The sequence below is a fragment of the Mytilus trossulus genome, unplaced genomic scaffold (assembly GCF_036588685.1).
Source record: "Mytilus trossulus isolate FHL-02 unplaced genomic scaffold, PNRI_Mtr1.1.1.hap1 h1tg000233l__unscaffolded, whole genome shotgun sequence".
Lineage (NCBI taxonomy): Eukaryota > Metazoa > Mollusca > Bivalvia > Mytilida > Mytilidae > Mytilus > Mytilus trossulus.
The window spans coordinates 2451231-2470872 of record NW_026963314.1 but is presented as its reverse complement, the minus strand read 5'-3'; the positions used below and the strand labels follow the sequence as shown (position 1 = coordinate 2470872).

Here is a 19642-nt window from a genome sequence, read left to right as displayed (position 1 = left end):
TATAGTCCATTAGTCAATGTTAATTTCTCGTGCTTATGCAGTTTTTGAAGCATTGTAAAAGAGGGTCGAATGATACCAAAGGTATATTGACAACAAAAACCCCATCAAATACTGAGGGTGATCTCAGGTGTCCGGAAGGGTAGGCAGTTTTTGCTCCTCATCGGGCATTTTTCGTATTGCTTATGTTTGTAGGTATAATTCTTTAAATTGAGACGGGATTGTAGAAGCGACATTTGTTACATATTTCCTGTATTCTTTAAAACGGATATAGTTTAACAGTCAACCGTTGATCAATCTCGTGAAAGCGTCCGTAAAATTTACGAAGGGATAATTTCAACTTCATAATTCATAAATTCATAATAAACAAGAATGACTAACGAAGATACAAGTATCTTGTCTTAGGAAGGGATAAATCTTACTTTGTAATGGATCACTCTGATTCAAACAAAAAGTTATCTGAAACTGACATTATCAAGATACTTGATTTCTTGATTGACAACATATTTGTTGCGTTTGGAGGACGTGTTTTTCAAAAGACTATTGGTATTCCAATGGGAACGAATTGTGCCCCTCTTCTTGCCGACATATTTCGTTATTATAATGCGGCTGACTTCATACAGAAGCTTCTTAGAAGTTAGCAATATCCTTTAACTCTACTTTCCACTAGATAGATGATGTTCTTTCACTAAATAATTCAAAACTGGTCACTATGTCAAACGCATTAATCCCATTGAACTAGAGATAAAGGATACAACAGATACAGTTTAGTCTGCCTCATATCTTGACTTACATCTATAAAATTGATCTATTGAAAACAAATCTTTACGCAGAAAGACATGATTACAGCTTTCCAATTGTGAACTTTCAATTTTTAAGTAGCAACATTCCAGCAGCACCTGCATACGGTGTATATATTTTTCAATTGATACGATATTCCCGTGCTTGCATTTCGTATCATGATTTTTTTGATAGAGGGTTTTTGTTCACAAGGAAGCCATTTAATAAAGAGTTCCAAATGGTAAAGTTAAATCATCTCCATGTAAATTTTACGGACGCCATCACGAGTTGGTTGACCGTTATAGTTTAACCGTTTCACAAATGATATCTGATATGTTCCTTACGTCGTAACTACAATCCCCGTCCCTTTTATAAATGTGGCCTTCCGAATTAAACTATTTACCGGATTTAATATCTCATAAGCAACACGACAGATGCCACACGTGGTGCAGGATCTGCTTATCCTTCCGGAGCACATGAGATCACCCCTAGGTTTTGGTGGGGTTCGTGTTGTTTATCCTTTAGTTTTCTATGTTATGTCGTGTGTACTACTGTTTGTCTGTTTGTCCTTTTCATTTTTAGCCATGGCGTTGTTAGGTTATGTTCGATATATGAGTTTGACTGTCCCTCTTTTACAAGTCTTGGTTTAATACCTTTTGTGACCAGCAACACTCTATCAAGGAAATCGAGGCGAGATATATTGGAAATTGGATAGAAACAAAAAGGACCCAAATTCGTAGTCGAGCCAGAAAATGAGAGCTCTGAAGTAAAAGCGTAACATACAGTCTTAACAATAGTCTCTATAAATAGTTTACTTTTGGTTCATCATAACAAACGGACACATATGGCTGTATTTACATGAGTACAGACTTACCTGTGAAGTTGAAAAGTTTAAATGCCTGGCATACGTATACACTATATATATTAATGTTAAATCAAAAACCAAGAACTATTTTATCTTTCTTTTACACAAAATGCATTTAACTTTTATATATCTAGTGGATGATTGGCCTTAAAACTTTCCAAACAGCACAGGTGAGTCTGTACACAGAGTAGTTTTTGAGGTGAAAATACGGCCATATGTGTCTATTTGTTATGATGAACCTTAAAGATAAATAGCCTACACACTTATTATTTTGTTGAAACCCGGTGGATACGATCATGCAGATATATTTTATATTGCACGATTTAAACAATTTCTCTGTATTCTTCATTCATGTCATTACTGAAATGTAATACTGGTTAGGTTTTAGTTTACCAAATTATGTCTAAAATAAAATGATCAAAGAAATTTAAATTTATTTATTTTCGATTTCAGCAGCATGTCTATTTATTTCTCTTTACAATCCCTGATGGCGGTTAAATACAATAAAAATTCTATTGAGGATAAATAATCCATGAATAGTATACATTATTTTCAAAAAATTAAAATTGAAGCAGTAATGTTCTATAAATCAGATTTTATAAGGTAACCATTAACGACAATGATACAACAAGCAAAATATTTATAAAGCCAAACAAATACAAAGTTGAAGAGCATTGAGGATCCAAAATTCCTAAAATCTGTTATCAAAAGGTCCGAAATATCGTTAGCCTAAATCCATCATTTCGAAATACAACTTCAAAATACGGATGGATTCACTAGAGGGTGACAGGCAATGGAATAAGAGCGATAAGACGTAGAAACTCTTTCAGAATGAATTAATGTTGTGAGGTTGTTGATTCAAATCAGAATTAAGCAAATGAATGGGTTTAGCAATACCTATCCTACGTCAATCTTTATATATCCAAATATTGCAAAAACATTGTCCTACGTCCATGACAAAAAGGTTGTTGTCACCGCAGATAAAGCCCCAAACGACATCGTGTTTGTGTGTAAAACTCATTACATGATCTACTTGATCAATGAATTATGTTTTGACAATTCACTTGGAAACTCAACCTATACGCTGACGATACTTACCGAAAAGGAAATTCCGGAAAATCATAGGTCTGTTCTATGTTTCTTTGAAATTTTAACCCAAAAAGAACCGCGCCTTCCGTCACTGTATTTGATACCTAAACTACATATGTGTTCTGTCTTCTAAGTGCTCCACGAAACCTCTTTCTAAATTATTAACATCTATTTCATCAGCGATCAAAGCTGGGCTTCAAGTTATTGTGAATCTGGCTATTCTAGAGGTGGCGTGAAGCAGATGTGGACACTAAAAAAATCCAAAGATCTTTTAGAGTACATACAATCTAAGATTCTTGGATCTTGCAATAACATTAAACAAATGACTTTTCTACACTTTACACAAGTCCTGTACCAAGTCAGGGAAATGGCCATTGTTATAGCATAGTTCGTTTTTGTGTGAGTTACATTTTAGTTATGTGTTTATGTTGTGTCGTAGTTCTCTTTTATTTGATGCGTTTCTCTAAGTTTTAGTTTGTAACCAGGATTTTGTTTTTTTCAATCGATTTATGCATTTCAAACAGCTATGTACTACTGTTGCCTTTATTCCCCATTCCAAACTAAAAGACAAATTGAAAGAGTTGGTATTGCTTTGTTTCATAAAAAAAAAGAGGCCAACAAAGATACAAGTATCTTGTCTTAGGTAGGGATAAATCCTACTTTGTAAATGATCACAATGATTAAAACAAAACATTCTCTGAAACTGACATTATCAAGATGCTTGATCTCTTGATTGACAACATATTTGTTACGTTTGAAGGACGTCGGCATTCCAATGGGAACCAATTAAGTCCCTCTTTTTGTCGACTTGTTTTTTTAATATTATGAGGGTGACTTCATACAGGAACTTCTTAGGATGAAAAATAAGAAGTTAGCAAAATTCCTTTGACTTTACTTTCCGTTATATAGATTATGTTCTGTCACTAAATAATTAAAAATTTGGTGACTATGTTAAACGCAACGATCCCATCGGGCTGGACACAACAGGTACAGTTAAGTCTGTCTCATATCTTGACTTACATCTAGAAATTGACAATAAGGGTCGGTTGAAATAGCATTTTACCACCAACAATATAATTTCAGCTTCCCAATTGTGAACTTTCCTTTTCTATGCAGCAACATTCAAGCAGCGCCTGCACCTAGTAATATCTCCCTATTGATACGATATCCCCGCGCTTTCCTTAAAAGAGGGTTGCAACTCACAAGAAAGCTTTTAAACAAAAAAGTCCGAATGGTGAAGTTGAATTCATCCCTTTGTAATGTTTACGGACGCCATCAGGAGTTGGGAGAACGTTTATGGAATAACCGTTTCACAAATGATATCTGATATGTTTCTTATGTCGTAACTACAATCCCCTTCCCTTTCATAAATGTGACCTTCCGAATTAGACTATTTACCGGATTTAATATCTCATAAGCAACACGACGGGTGACACCTGTGGAGCAGAATCTACTTACCCATCCGGAGCACCTGAGATCACCCCCAGTTTTTGGTGGGGTTCGTGTTGCTCAGTCTTTAGTTTTACATGTTGTTTCTTGTGTACTATTATTTGGTTGTTTGTCTTTTTTTATTTTTAGCCATGGCGTTGTCAGTTTATTTTCGATTTGCGAGTTTGACTGTTCCTCTTGTATATTTCGTCCCCCTTTTACATGATGACGACCTTAAGTCTGTAAAGGTCAAACATAAGTCAGCTTAAGTCAGATAATTAATTTTTATCATCATTAGGTAAGTTAGTTAAAACAGAATACAAATGAATATTGAACTCCATTAGATTTGCAGAGCTTCTATGCGCGCTTTCAGTATACAGACCAAAGTATTTGATGCAGATATTCTTGTTAATAATTAATGTCAAAAGACAGGTATTTCGTTTTAACTCTTTTAAATGGTCAGATCTTCACCTGCTGGCATTAGTCAAATGAAGGGTCCCGTGGCTTGACAACATTGAATATTTAAGTCTTGGCCTGCTGGTATTAGTCAATTGAAGGGTCCCGTGGCTTGACAACATTGAATATTTTAGTCTTGGCCTGCTGGCATTAGTCAAATGAAGGGTCCCGTGGCTTGACAACATTGAAAGTTTTAGTCTTGGCCTGCTCAACACCAAACATTCTCCGTAGCATAAAGCCTCTTCTTTTGTCTTTAATTTCTTTAAGTCGGAGGAAAAGATGCAACACGAGACCAAAGGCTATACAAGCTATGATAGTATTGAGAACGAATAATACATAGCTTATGATATCTAACACAGTTATACATTTTCCACCACTTACAAAACCTGGAAAACAGAAAACACATGCTTAATACATATTAATATATTAGAAAGTCTTTATGATCAGAAAACATACATAAAAGTCTACTAATATTGTTTGGTTAAAATGTCACTCCAGATTATAATGTGTTTAATTTTTGAGAGTCAAGGTTCATACCATTATCTATCGAACTGTAACATTTTAAAATTTAAAGCTATATATCATTAGCAAAAAACAGCAATCTGTATTTCGAAAATAGTGAAAATTTATTAGAATTATAAATGACAAATTGGATTATATCTGATGTTAACCTGTCAGCTGTGCTGCTCCTGGTGACGTAATAATGCTACTCAGTTGTAATGCTTTCTCAACAAATGTACAACGCAATGCAATATTAAATTAAAAAAAAATCTGCATACTTGGTATATGCCAGAATAAATAATACATAGATCAAGTGATTTATAATTGTTTGACTGATATTGATTGGTGAATGATCTAGCGGAAAATGGCAAATTCGTATTGAACAATTAATGTACCATCCTTTCAAAAGGCAGTCCAAGCCTCTCGTGCAATACTTAAATAGGTCAGCAATCTACGAAGTCATTTACATCTTACTTTGTTCTCATCATAATACCCAACAGCATGAACATTATCGATGAATGTCTAGTATACATCAAACAACATATTGAATGACATCTGACACGGTTAACACAACCGAAAGATGGACACTCGTAATAAAGGACAGAAAGCTAAATCATTAAAAGGACAGAAATGTCATTATGTTTGAAATATTAACAATAATAGATGGAATAAATGAAACAATGCCACTTTGCTGAGTTTAAACCCCAAAACTATCATAAAGTGTTAAAGGCTTGTTCTCTTCTTATATTTAATGCGTTTCCCTCGGTTTTAGTTTGTTACCCCGATTTTGTTTTTTGTCCATGGATTTAAGAGTTTTGAACAGCGGTATACTACTGCTGCCTTTATTTATTTAGAAATAAATATGTAATACTGACCTGTTTGCCCAGCACAAACATCATAACTTATACAGTTGGTGACATAATAAACTGCTGCTCTCTGATCTGTAAAACAAAAACAAACTGGCGTTAATGTTTAAATTGTTTGTTGCTGTGTTACATATTTTAAAAAGTTTGTTTGTTTTTCATTTTTTGTACATTAATCTGGCTGATATTTTTCTCGTCTGGATCGTTTTACATTTGTCATGCCTTTTATACCTGGGCTTTGCTTATTGGCGAAGGCCATGCGGTTAACTATAGTTGTTAATGTCTGTGTCATGTTGTTTCTAGTGAAAGTTGTCTAATTAGAAATCATACCACATCTTATATGTTTACATTTGTATAGCATCAAGAGATAAAAGTATACAAACAGGTCATGTAATAATTTATAGTGAAACGGTTGACTATTTTAATAAAGCAGAGGACATATGAAATTCCATTATCATTCTTTACTTCTAACATGTCTATACGTTTTGTCTTGAACTCCTATCTAAAGTCTGTGTTTTAACCATATGCCTTAGTTTTAGAGAGATACCGTATTATACATGATATACATGATGTACTTATATCGTAATTTGATTCTATTATACAGGCCTTAAAACTACAGTAAAACAGCTTATCGCTATTTTGTGCATTTTTCCTTTGATCTTTTTTTGTGATAATTTTCATCTCATGCTTCTTGCTTGATATGGAAAAATTATTGGTAGAAACTAAGGAGCCACGTGGCGTTACTAACGAAATGGACATTGAAATTGACAACGTCGTCACAGGTAAAATAGCGATAAACAGATTATCATTGGTCATCTCAACTCGATCGCTTTTCCCACTTTCGATGTACCAGCTCAAGCGAGAAAATCAATCTCGTTGAGATAATCAACGATAATCTATAAATAATACATAATAGTTACTGTACATAGGCGTTTTGGAATACAACTTTAAAGCCATTTTGATAAAGCAGTGAAAATATATAAGCGTTAAGTTTAACTTACTTGCATAATTCGCAGGCGATGTACAAATTATATCTCCTTCCAAAGTGATGTTATTGTTGATGACATAAGGTATAAACCCGAGAGAGCTGCATGCACACGCCCAAGGTATGCCGTATATCCGAACGTATTGTAAAGATTGTGACTGGATAAACAGATTGTCTGGAATACTTGTTAAGGCGTTGTAACTTATAGATAAATTGGTAAGTTTAAGGTTATTATAGAATGTATCTGTACGAAGAGAGCTCAGGTGTATGTTGTCTAGTACTATGGTTGATACATTGCTTTGAGTGAAGAGACCGCCGTATGGCAAAGCACCGCCAATAATTTCAGTGTTCCGAAGTATAAGTTCCCCTTTGGGTGTGACAGCAGACGACATTTTGTTGACATTTAATCCATAGAAAGTGTCTGCGACCATAGCATCCATTGAACCACCTTCTATGATTAAAGAATTCAGATCACCAAAATGTGCGAACACTTGCGCGGGGAGCGAAAGAATGTCACAATCCTGTATAATCAGTTCTTCAACCCATCCAAAATCTTGAAATGCATCTTTTACCATCATGAGAAAGCCATTAGCGACACACATTATGTGTAAAGATGGCGGGAATCTTACATCAAATAATGCAGTATTGATCGCACTGAAGCCACTAAACACGGGTCCATTAGGAGCAGATGCTGCAAGCTCTCCGGACATGTCTTTGATCAGAAGTCTCTGTGGCTGCACCGTAAACTGGGAATAATCGAGAGGTAACACCCATAATCGGCTGTCGCAGGAATATAACAGAATGTCTGTACTGTACGTACATCCGGTCGGATTAGAAAGTGTAAAAGGTACAAATATCAGTATCAAAATGCATCGGAGAACCATATCTCTTAAATCATCCCCAAAAATATCAACAAAAAGCTAGAAGTGTCCTCATAACATTATTATGATGACGCCATATTAACTTGTTCTTAATGTAATGTAACCAAAATATAATCGATTAATATTTAATCTTGTAATCCAACTAAATCATTTTGTAATAAAAAGAGATTAAGATATTTCAAATGTAAGGCAAATATCTTGTTAGGGTCAATTTTAAATGTCATTATTTTATCGTTAATTATTATACATGTATATTGTTAATACAATCTTATTTCTACTTTGATGTCTTAGTGATAGTTTGGTAAGGGAACGACTTTAAAAAGGGAAAGAAGAGTTTGTCATATTTTCCCCGTACTACACAAGTATCAACCATCTCACTCTTTAATGCATTGCGGAAATTTAGCTCGGTGGCACTTATTTAAACTCTTAATCAAAGTTTTTTTCCCAAAGTTGGGAATAAGAATTCCTCCGAGCTGAATCTGTGTTCTCTGACTTTAGTAAAGGAAACATAATTCTAAATTTTATTTAGACCGCGTAGACGATGATTTGTTTTTCTTTTTATATTTATTTAACAAAATTGATTATTTCAATGATATGCAATATTTCTATCTATACACACTTTATCATGAGTCAAAATATATATTTTTCAATTTCCAACCATTTTGATTCTGGCTTTCAAAACACATGATATAAAATCGATTGATGTCGGATATTTTTGCCCATCATCCCCTACATTGTACCGCCTTCTGGTATCATCCCTAAACAAAACGACTTTTACCCTACATTGTACCGCCTTCTGATATCATCCCTAAACAAAACGACTTTTACCCTACATTGTACCGCCTTCTGGTATCATCCCTAAACAAAACGCCTTTTACCCTACATTGTACCGCCTTCTGGTATCATCCCTAAACAAAACGCCTTTTACCCTACATTGTACCGCCTTCTGGTATCATCCCTAAACAAAACGCCTTTTACCCTACATTGTACCGCCTTCTGATATCATCCCTAAACAAAACGACTTTTACCCTACATTGTACCGCCTTCTGATATCATCCCTAAACAAAACGACGTTTACCCTACATTGTACCGCCTTCTGGTATCATCCCTAAACAAAACGACTTTTACCCTACATTGTACCGCCTTCTGGTATCATCCCTAAACAAAACGCCTTTTACCCTACATTGTACCGCCTTCTGGTATCATCCCTAAACAAAACGACTTTTACCCTACATTGTACCGCCTTCTGGTATCATCCCTAAACAAAACGACTTTTACCCTACATTGTACCGCCTTCTGATATCATCCCTAAACAAAACGACTTTTACCCTACATTGTACCGCCTTCTGGTATCATCCCTAAACAAAACGACTTTTACCCTACATTGTACCGCCTTCTGGTATCATCCCTAAACAAAACGATTTTTACCCTACATTGTACCGCCTTCTGATATCATCCCTAAACAAAACGACTTTTACCCTACATTGTACCGCCTTCTGGTATCATCCCTAAACAAAACGACTTTTACCCTACATTGTACCGCCTTCTGGTATCATCCCTAAACAAAACGACTTTTACCCTACATTGTACCGCCTTCTGATATCATCCCTAAACAAAACGACTTTTACCCTACATTGTACCGCCTTCTGGTATCATCCCTAAACAAAACGACTTTTACCCTACATTGTACCGCCTTCTGATATCATCCCTAAACAAAACGACTTTTACCCTACATTGTACCGCCTTCTGGTATCATCCCTAAACAAAACGACTTTTACCCTACATTGTACCGCCTTCTGATATCATCCCTAAACAAAACGCCTTTTACCCTACATTGTACCGCCTTCTGGTATCATCACTAAACTAAACGACTTTTACCCTACATTGTACCGCCTTCTGATATCATCCCTAAACAAAACGACTTTTACCCTACATTGTACCGCCTTCTGATATCATCCCTAAACAAAACGACTTTTACCCTACATTGTACCGCCTTCTGATATCATCCCTAAACAAAACGACTTTTACCCTACATTTTACCGCCTCCTGGTATCATCCCTAAACAAAACGACTTTTACCCTACATTGTACCTCCTTTTGGTATCATCCCATAAACAAAACGACTTTTACCCTACATTGTACCGCCTTCTGGTATCATCCCTAAACAAAACGACTTTTACCCTACATTTTACCGCCTTCTGGTATCATCCTTAAACAAAACGACTTTTACCCTACATTGTACCGCCTTCTGATATCATCCCTAAACAAAACGACTTTTACCCTACATTTTACCGCCTCCTGGTATCATCCCTAAACAAAACGACTTTTACCCTACATTGTACCGCCTTCTGATATCATCCCTAAACAAAACGACTTTTACCCTACATTGTACCGCCTTCTGGTATCATTCCTAAACAAAACGACTTTTACCCTACATTGTACCGCCTTCTGGTATCATCCCAAACAAAACGACTTTTACCCTACATTGTACCGCCTTCTGATATCATCCCTAAACAAAACGACTTTTACCCTACATTTTACCGCCTCCTGGTATCATCCCTAAACAAAACGACTTTTACCCTACATTGTACCGCCTTCTGATATCATCCCTAAACAAAACGACTTTTACCCTACATTGTACCGCCTTCTGGTATCATCCCTAAACAAAACGACTTTTACCCTACATTGTACCGCCTTCTGGTATCATCCCAAACAAAACGACTTTTACCCTACATTGTACCGCCTTCTGGTATCATCCCTAAACAAAACGACTTTTACCCTACATTGTACCGCCTTCTGGTATCATCCCAAACAAAACGACTTTTACCCTACATTGTACCGCCTTCTGGTATCATCCCTAAACAAAACGACTTTTACCCTACATTGTACCGCCTTCTGGTATCATCCCTAAACAAAACGACTTTTACCCTACATTGTACCGCCTTCTGGTATCATCCCAAACAAAACGACTTTTACCCTACATTGTACCGCCTTCTGGTATCATCACTAAACAAAACGACTTTCACCCTACATTGTACCGCCTTCTGGTATCATCACTAAACAAAACGACTTTTACCCTACATTGTACCGCCTTCTGGTATCATCCCAAACAAAACGACTTTTACCCTACATTGTACCGCCTTCTGATATCATCCCTAAACAAAACGACTTTTACCCTACATTGTACCGCCTTCTGGTATCATCCCTAAACAAAACGCCTTTTACCCTACATTGTACCGCCTTCTGGTATCATCCCTAAACAAAACGCCTTTTACCCTACATTGTACCGCCTTCTGGTATCATCCCTAAACAAAACGACTTTTACCCTACATTGTACCGCCTTCTGGTATCATCCCTAAACAAAACGACTTTTACCCTACATTGTACCGCCTTCTGGTATCATCCCTAAACAAAACGCCTTTTACCCTACATTGTACCGCCTTCTGGTATCATCCCTAAACAAAACGCCTTTTACCCTACATTGTACCGCCTTCTGGTATCATCCCTAAACAAAACGATTTTTACCCTACATTGTACCGCCTTCTGGTATCATCCCTAAACAAAACGCCTTTTACCCTACATTGTACCGCCTTCTGGTATCATCCCTAAACAAAACGCCTTTTACCCTACATTGTACCGCCTTCTGGTATCATCCCTAAACAAAACGACTTTTACCCTACAATGTACCGCCTTCTGGTATCATCCCTAAACAAAACGACTTTTACCCTACATTGTACCGCCTTCTGGTATCATCCCTAAACAAAACGACTTTTACCCTACATTGTACCGCCTTCTGGTATCATCCCTAAACAAAACGACTTTTACCCTACATTGTACCGCCTTCTGGTATCATTCCTAAACAAAACGACTTTTACCCTACATTGTACTGCCTTCTGGTATCATCCCTAAACAAAACGACTTTTACGCAAATGAGTTGATAGTTATTTAAACAATGGTATACCATGTTTCTGCATTGGAAAGGACACCGTGTTAATCCGAATCGAAACGTTCGTGACTATCAGCATAGGCCTGGATTCCAATAATGCATGCAAACAAAATTATCGGGACAACATATTTGCCATAGATTACTTTCTTTCAATTCCATGCGAAATAAGGTAACAATACACGGAAGACAAAATTAAGTATGGAAATGGAGAATGTGTCAAAGAAACAACAATCAGACTATAGAGCAGACAACAGCCAAAGGCCACAAATGGGCGTTCAATGCAGCGAGAGAGAGAAAAAACGCACCAGGAGGCGTCCTTCAGCTGACCCCTAAACAAATATGTATACAACTTCAGTGAAAATGAACGTCGTACAAACTCCGAATTATACACAAGAAACTAAAATTAAAAATGATACAAAACTAGCATAGGCCAGAGGCTCCTGACTTGCGACAGGCGCACAAATGCGGCAGGTGTTTAACCTGTTTTTAGCTCACCTGGCCCGAAGGGCCAAGTGAGCTTTTCCCATCACTTTGCGTCCGTCGTCCGTCGTCGTTGTTAACTTTTACAAAAATCTTCTCCTCTGAAACTACTGGGCCAAATCGAACCAAACTTGGCCACAATCATCATTGGGGTATCTAGTTTAAAAAATGTGTGGCGTGACCCGGTCAACCAACCAAGATGGCTGCCACGGCTAAAAATAGAACATAGGGGTAAAATGCAGTTTTTGGCTTATAACTCAAAAACCAAAGCATTTAGAGGAAATCTGACGGGGTAAAAATGTTTATCAGGTCAAGATCTATCTGCCCTGAAATTTTCAGATGAATCGGTCAACCCGTTGTTGGGTTGCTGCCCCTGAATTGGTAATTTTGTGGAAATTTTGCAGTTTTTGGTTATTATCTTGAATATTATTATAGAAAGAGATAAACTGTAAACAGCAATAATGTTCAGCAAAGTTAGATTAACAAATAAGTCATCATGACCGAAATGGTCAGTTTACCCGTTTAGGAGTTATTGCCCTTTATAGTCAATTTTTAACCATTTTTCGTAAATCTTAGTTATCTTTTACAAAAATCTTCTCCTCTGAAACTACTGGGCCAAATTAATCCAGACTTGGCAACAATCATCTTTGGGGTATCTAGTTTTAAAAATGTGTCCGGTGACCCGACTATCAAATCAAGATGGCCGCCACAGCTAAAAATAGAACATAGGGGTAAAATGCAGTTTTTGGCTTATAACTCAAAAACCAAAGCATTCAGAGCAAATCCGACACAGGTATAATTGTTTATCAGATCAAGATCTATCTGCCCTATAATTTTCAGATGAATCTGACAACCCATTGTTGGGTTGCTGCCCCTGAATCGGTAATTTTAAGGAAATTTTGCTGTTTTTGGTTATTATCTTGAATATTATTATAGATAGAGATAAACTGTAAACAGCAATTATGTTCAGCAAAGTAAGATTTACAAATAAGTCAACATGACCAAAATGGTCAATTGACCCCCTAAGGAGTTATTGTCCTTTATAGTCAATTTTTAACAATTTTCATAAAATTTGTAAATTTTTATTAACATTTTCCACTGAAACTACTGGGCCAAGTTCATTATAGATAGAGATAAATGTAAGCAGCAAGACTGTTTAGTAAAGTAAGATTTACAAACACATCACCATCACCAAAACACAATTTTGTCATGAGTCCATCTGCTTCCTTTGTTTGATATTCACATAGACCAAGGTGAGCGACACAGGCTCTTTGGAGCCTCTAGTTTTGAGATCTCAACCCTCCCCCTATACCTCTAACCAATGTAGAAAAACAAACGCACAACAGTACGCAAAGTAAACCCAGGTTAAGAGCAGTCCGAGTCCGATGTTAGAATAGGAAACAAAAGAAAATAAACAAAATGACAATAATACATAAAAAACAACATGCTACTATAGTCCGTTTGATTTCTATAAATCTTCAGAAATTAATTATTAAAAATTCTTTTTTACTAATAACTATTTTTTTTTTGGGTGTGTTAATGTATGATATATACGAACTCTGACTATGAATATTATAATTTTGAACCAATAATCGAAAAATTACTCATTGGCTCTCTATGTTATTTTTATTTTTTTAATATAAAATACTCAATGGAGTAAGTATGAATAGTGTAACAGCCTTCCATTCAAAACAAAAACATTAGACATGTGTTTTGAACCTGTTCTATTTTACCATGTGACTTTACTCATCTAAAGAACCCTGGTCATGTCATTACTGAGCTTTCTGTATGCAATTAGAAATACAAAAGCATGCAAACAGAAAACTCTGGTCTCAAAGCAGAATGTATAGATTCTTTGTAATACTTTTAGTTTTTAGGAACAACATCGACATACCGTTGCATACACCGTCTGAAAACGGCTTAATACCTTTTGTTAGCTATTATTCGTGTGTTTCTCTGTCCTAAATTTCTCAACTTATTTATATTGTAGTCCTGTCATTTAGTGTTGTCATTTTTATGTTATATTTTACATTCAATTTGCCTGAAGAGCGGGAGGTTTGGCATGCCACAAAACCAGATTCACCCACCATTTTTTCTTAAATGGCCATTGTTATATATTTTGTATTATTATTTGTTTCTGTGTGTGCGTTACATTTTAATGTTGTGTTTCTGTTGTGTCGTAGTTCTCCACCTCTTATATTTGATGTGTTTCACTCAGTTTTAGTTTGTAACACGAATTGGTTTTTTTTCTCTGAATCGATTTATGAATTTCGAACAGCGGTAAACTACTGTTGCCTTTCATTAACCCTTCAATGTGAAAGGTCGTACGATAATATGAACAATAGAAAAATGAGAAAAAAAACAGGGGGCGATGTCAGAGAGTCATAACTTGTGTCTGGCAATGTAATCAAAAGACCAGCTTTTGTTTCAACTTTTGTTATTTTTTTATTTTAAATTTCCAACATGAGCCCATGAGGGATTTGCATCAATTATAAAATTCGATACCAAACATTATAATTTATTATTGATTCTATGTATGTAATGGTTTAGTCCAATGCATTGAATATGTCGTAAATATTATTAAAATTCCACTGTTGGTAGTTTAAGTTCTTAAAAATATAAGTCCATCTGCAAAATGTTGTATACGATAAATAATCAAACAATACGCTCAGCCAAAAAACATTTGATGGTCCACATTAAAAAAAATGTACAACCGAACTCCGATAAAATAAATTAAATAATAATCCCTTCTTATTTTAGTGACTTTGTACTGACAGCTTTCGAGCATTTCGTTTCAGGAGTTTTAGATTTTCATATGACTTACCGAAGACCGTCTTCATCCTTAAAAAGACCTGCCCACCATGAAATAACCCAAAAGCGTCGGAAGTAGTGTAAAATCAATAAGTCTAACATACATGTACTTGAGACAAAATGATCATACATAAGAATAGACAAAAATGTAGGCAAAAGTACACTCTTATTTAAGGTCAATTTTTTTTATTATTATTGTCCATTAAGTGTGAGTTTGCATTATCGTGTTTTTTCTCTCTCATTTGGACGTGTACTATGCTGTAACCAGATCTTTACGGGCTGTGATACATGTATTAAGACTTCTCTTTTTTAACTTTTGATAATTTAGAGTTCGTCATGTTGAATAAACGTATGTTTTTTTTAAAACCGTATGTTGGGATGTGCATATCTCTTGCTTTGTTGTTTGTGGTTGCTGTCTCCTTTTATTCATAATATTATATCTTTGTCCATAACTACTGCTAAGTAACTAAGGATAATACTCAGCTAGGCCTACTAAATACATAGACACAAAACAGAAACAACAAGAATGTGTCCATAGTACATGGATGCCCAACTCGCACTATCATTTTTCTATGTTCAACGGACCGTGAAACTGGGGTCAAAAATCAAAGATCATATCAAAGGGAACACATGTACTAAGTTTCAATTTGATTGGACTTCATAAAAAACAAATACCTTGACAAAAACTCTAACCTGAAGCGGGACAGACGGACGAACGAACGAACAAATGAAAGAACAGACGGACAGACCTGAAAATATAATGCTCATAAATGTGGTATACAATAATCAGAACAGAGTCGACAAAAATAGTGGTCAGTTTTACCATTAGAAGCTTAAACCTAGTTTTACCATTTAAAAGAAGTTTAAACCTTTATAAAGTTAGTTTATGAGTTCAATAAAATTATCCTTCACGGGAAATTGAACTATCATGGATCACCGGATCATTACATTTTAAATAAACTGACGGTGATTGATATAATTGTAACAACATATTTACATAGTGTACTGTGTGTGCCTAATATTTCTAGAATAGTCTTAGAAATGTTATGTTTTTTTGTGTCATTGAATTCTTATGCTGTTAACAAAAAACTCGGTCTATTTTCATTCATAAATTAACGGAAATAGATGATCGAAAAAATAAAACAAACTTTTGAGTGTGTGATTGGCAAGATGAAAGAGAGTTAAAACAGTCATGATTTTAATTTTTTGAACAACCTCTGAAGTTTTATTTTCTTCATACATTGTCATAGATATATTTTATTATTTTCACAGTATGTGTTACATGTGTAAGTGAGACTGGTAAACTTTTGTTCAGCGACAAATCTCTTCATGACTGATATCTAAATCTGTTTCGCTGCTTTGGTATTCAGTTTCGTTTAGATCATCGTTGTCTCTGGAGTTATCACTTTCGCATGGATTTTCGTCGTCACTCGAGTATTCATTTTCGTCTATTTCATTTAAATTTCTTGGCGATGTTTGAGTTTCCGTTTTGAGTTGATTTTCTTTAGTTTCCTCCCTTATTTTGTTTTTTTCGCGATAAACATCTATATTATCCTGAACAAACTCTTCAATTTTATTTATCTTATTTCGAAGGATACCTGCAATTTTGTCAGCCATTACATTTCGAATGCCTCTGACTTTTTCTATTCTTTCCTCTTCATTTTTCTCTTTACAGTGAAGATGCACAATAATTCCAAAACCAGATATTGTCAGTATTAAAATTAAGAATACAGTAGCGAAGTTAACTACATCTAAGGCTGTTATGCAGACGTCTCCAATATGGAAACCTGAAATTAGATTTACAAATAAGACATGCATATAGATCAACAAATTTGAGCATACACATTTAATAAGGTTTTTTCAGTGATTGTGTGCCAGGTAGTGGCTGGGATATTTAAGTATAATTATGTTCCACTATAATATACATATAACAGGGGGGAATATATTTTGGGTATTTATCTATGACCAAAACCAGTAAATGCTCATCAAAAAAAGTAAAAAAAGCAAAAGAACAGCAATTGTCTTGCTATATGTTAACTGAAAGTCACAGTGAATCCTTTAACATGGAGTAAAAACTCGACTGTTCATTACGTTTAGACTAGATTGCGCGGAATTCTTTGCAAAATAATTAAAGTACGCTATGTAAGATGTAACCGCATCAAATCGGACTGGAAAGTAGGACATATTTAAGATAACAAAAAAAAGTCACAATTCCTAATTTGTAATTATCAAACTATATACCATTTATTGGATTATATACATTGTACATGTACACATGTACGTTACATTCGCTCGCATTACCAATTCATTTATGCGCGCAAACGTAAAGAAAATAAACTCAAAAATTGACTCCTTTAATAAAACTCAAGTTTTATTATATTTTTGTAGAATAAACTGCCATAAAATAAACCCTCTTTTGCAGTAAATAAGTCCATGTCTGAAGATGGAATATATACTTGGTACACTTTTGCCAAGCATATTTTCAAAGAATTTAATATTGATGAAGAAGAATATGTTGATTTTGATAAACCTTTTAAACTTATAAAAAATTCACTCAAAAAAACTTTTAAACATATTGTGAAGGAAAAGTATAATAACATCACTCTTGAAAAACTTTCAAATATTGATAACAGTTCAAAACTTTATCTTTATAGTAAACTTTAAAATGAAATTAAATTCGAGGACTACTTGCACAATCTAAACAATTTTAATAGTCTTCAGCTTTTAACAAAATTACGTATAAGTGATCATAATTTGGAAATTGAATTAGGACGTTATAAAAAAATTCAAAGAGAACACAGACTGTGCATAGTGTGTAAAATTTTAGATGATGAGGAACACTTTTTCCTTCATTGCCAAATTAACAGTAATATAATACATTCCCTTAGAAATGCAATTAAAACCCATTATCCTAATTTTAACCAGCTTGACTCAAACTCTAAACTTATAACTATTCTAGATCCCAATAAAGATTTTTTGTCTAGTGTAGACTATATATAAAGCAATCTATGAAATTGCGAAAATAAGGTCCACATTGGTCAATTATTATATATATATACATAAAGATATATGTTATTAATATCAAATTCACTTTTTTAAAACATTAAAACAGTTGTGGGCATGACACGGGTAATGTTCTTCTCATATATGTTATGATGGTATGATACTATATATATATAAACCCCTAACGGGAAGGATTATTCTTCATGTTCATATGATGAAATCATTATCTTTCAGTCAGTTTAATTGAAGTCTGGAGCTGGCATGTCAGTTAACTGCTAGTAGTCTGTTGTTCTTTAATAATATAGGGTTATTGCATGAATATTGGGGAATATTGTCCCGAGTAGAATTTTATATTGCACGAGCTTGCGAGTGCAATATGTGTTCTACGAGGGACAATATTCCCCAATATTCATGCAATAACCCTTTAATTGTATAGCAATATAATATTTCAGGATAAAAATTGGTTTAAACTAAGATTTAAACGTTGAGGACGTCATGAATTTTGAAAATTTATTGCACTAGTGCAATATTAGAATTTACTTTTAGAACTTGTGGTTACGTTCTGTTGGAAATATTATATTGCTATACAATAATGTGTATTATTGTCATTTTGTTTATTTTCTTTGCTTACATCTTCTGACATCAGACTCGGACTTCTCTTGGGCTGAATTTTAATGTGCGTATTGTTATGCGTTTACTTGTCTACATTGGTTAGAGGTATAGGGGAGGGTTGAGATATCACAATCATGTTAAACCCCGCCTCATTTTTGCGCCTGTCCCAAGTCAGGAGCCTCTGGCCTTTGTTAGTCTTGTATTATTTTAATTTTAGTTTCTTGTGTACAATTTGGAAATTAGTATGGCGTTCATTATCACTGAACTAGTATATATTTGTTCAGGGGCCAGCTGAAGGACGCCTCCGGGTGCGGGAATTTCTCGCTACATTGAGGACCTGTTGGTGACCTTCTGCTGTTGTTGTTTTATTTGGTCGGGTTGTTGTCTCTTTGACACATTCCCCATTTCCATTCTCAATTTAATCATGTATTATGTTTCTTGTCACTGTGTATACAATGTACTATGTCATGTATGTTTGCATTTTAACCCGTCAGGGTTTAGTGTTTTTTTTTGCAATAAAGTTGTTTATTTTCATATTACATAAAGTTCACTTTATTATAGAACCCTATCAAGTCTTAACAGTTAATGTTCTTACCAATTTTTCCATCGCATGGCAATACACAGTTATTCTGATAAAAGGACGAGGCCCTTGTATCTGGAATTATTAAACAACATAAAATTAAATTCAAATTTGATTACAAATTATACCCATTTATGAGACAGTCAAATGACGAATGTGCCTGTCACAAGTCAGGAGCCTGTGATTTGGTTGAAGTCGGTGGTTGATTTTTGCCATATTGGTTTTTCCGTGGACCAGGCTTATGGATGCCTCCTGTTAATTTGTTGTGATCATAGAAGATATACAATGTAAGTGGAACGCTTCTCGGAACCGTTGTCGGGTTGTTGTGTTATTGACGTGTGTATACATGTAATTGACGTGTGTATA

The 19642-nt window shown here is 35.0% G+C and overlaps 1 protein-coding gene across 1 annotated transcript; it reads right to left on the bottom strand.

Moving 5' to 3' along the window:
• Positions 1-4502: 4502 nt before the first annotated feature.
• LOC134701207 (uncharacterized) lies at positions 4503-7938 on the bottom strand. Its single transcript, XM_063562344.1, has 3 exons — positions 6981-7938; positions 5992-6057; positions 4503-5001 (listed from the first exon to the last, which is right to left on the bottom strand). Exons 1-3 carry the CDS (start codon positions 7846-7848, stop codon positions 4766-4768), a joined length of 1170 nt encoding a protein of 389 aa, XP_063418414.1. The 5' UTR covers positions 7849-7938; the 3' UTR covers positions 4503-4765.
• Positions 7939-19642: the final 11704 nt, after the last annotated feature.

What these genes read in the sequence shown, in the direction of transcription:
- LOC134701207 (XM_063562344.1), bottom strand. Translation starts at nt 7,848, where the DNA reads ATGGTTCTCCGATGCATTTTGATACTGATATTTGTACCTTTTACACTT. An exon ending in ATCGCCTGCGAATTATGCAA is followed by an intron (nt 6,058 to 6,980) that starts GTAAGTTAAACT and finishes TTTGTTTTACAG; the next exon opens with ATCAGAGAGCAGCAGTTTAT. An exon ending in TGTTTGTGCTGGGCAAACAG is followed by an intron (nt 5,002 to 5,991) that starts GTCAGTATTACA and finishes TCTGTTTTCCAG; the next exon opens with GTTTTGTAAGTGGTGGAAAA.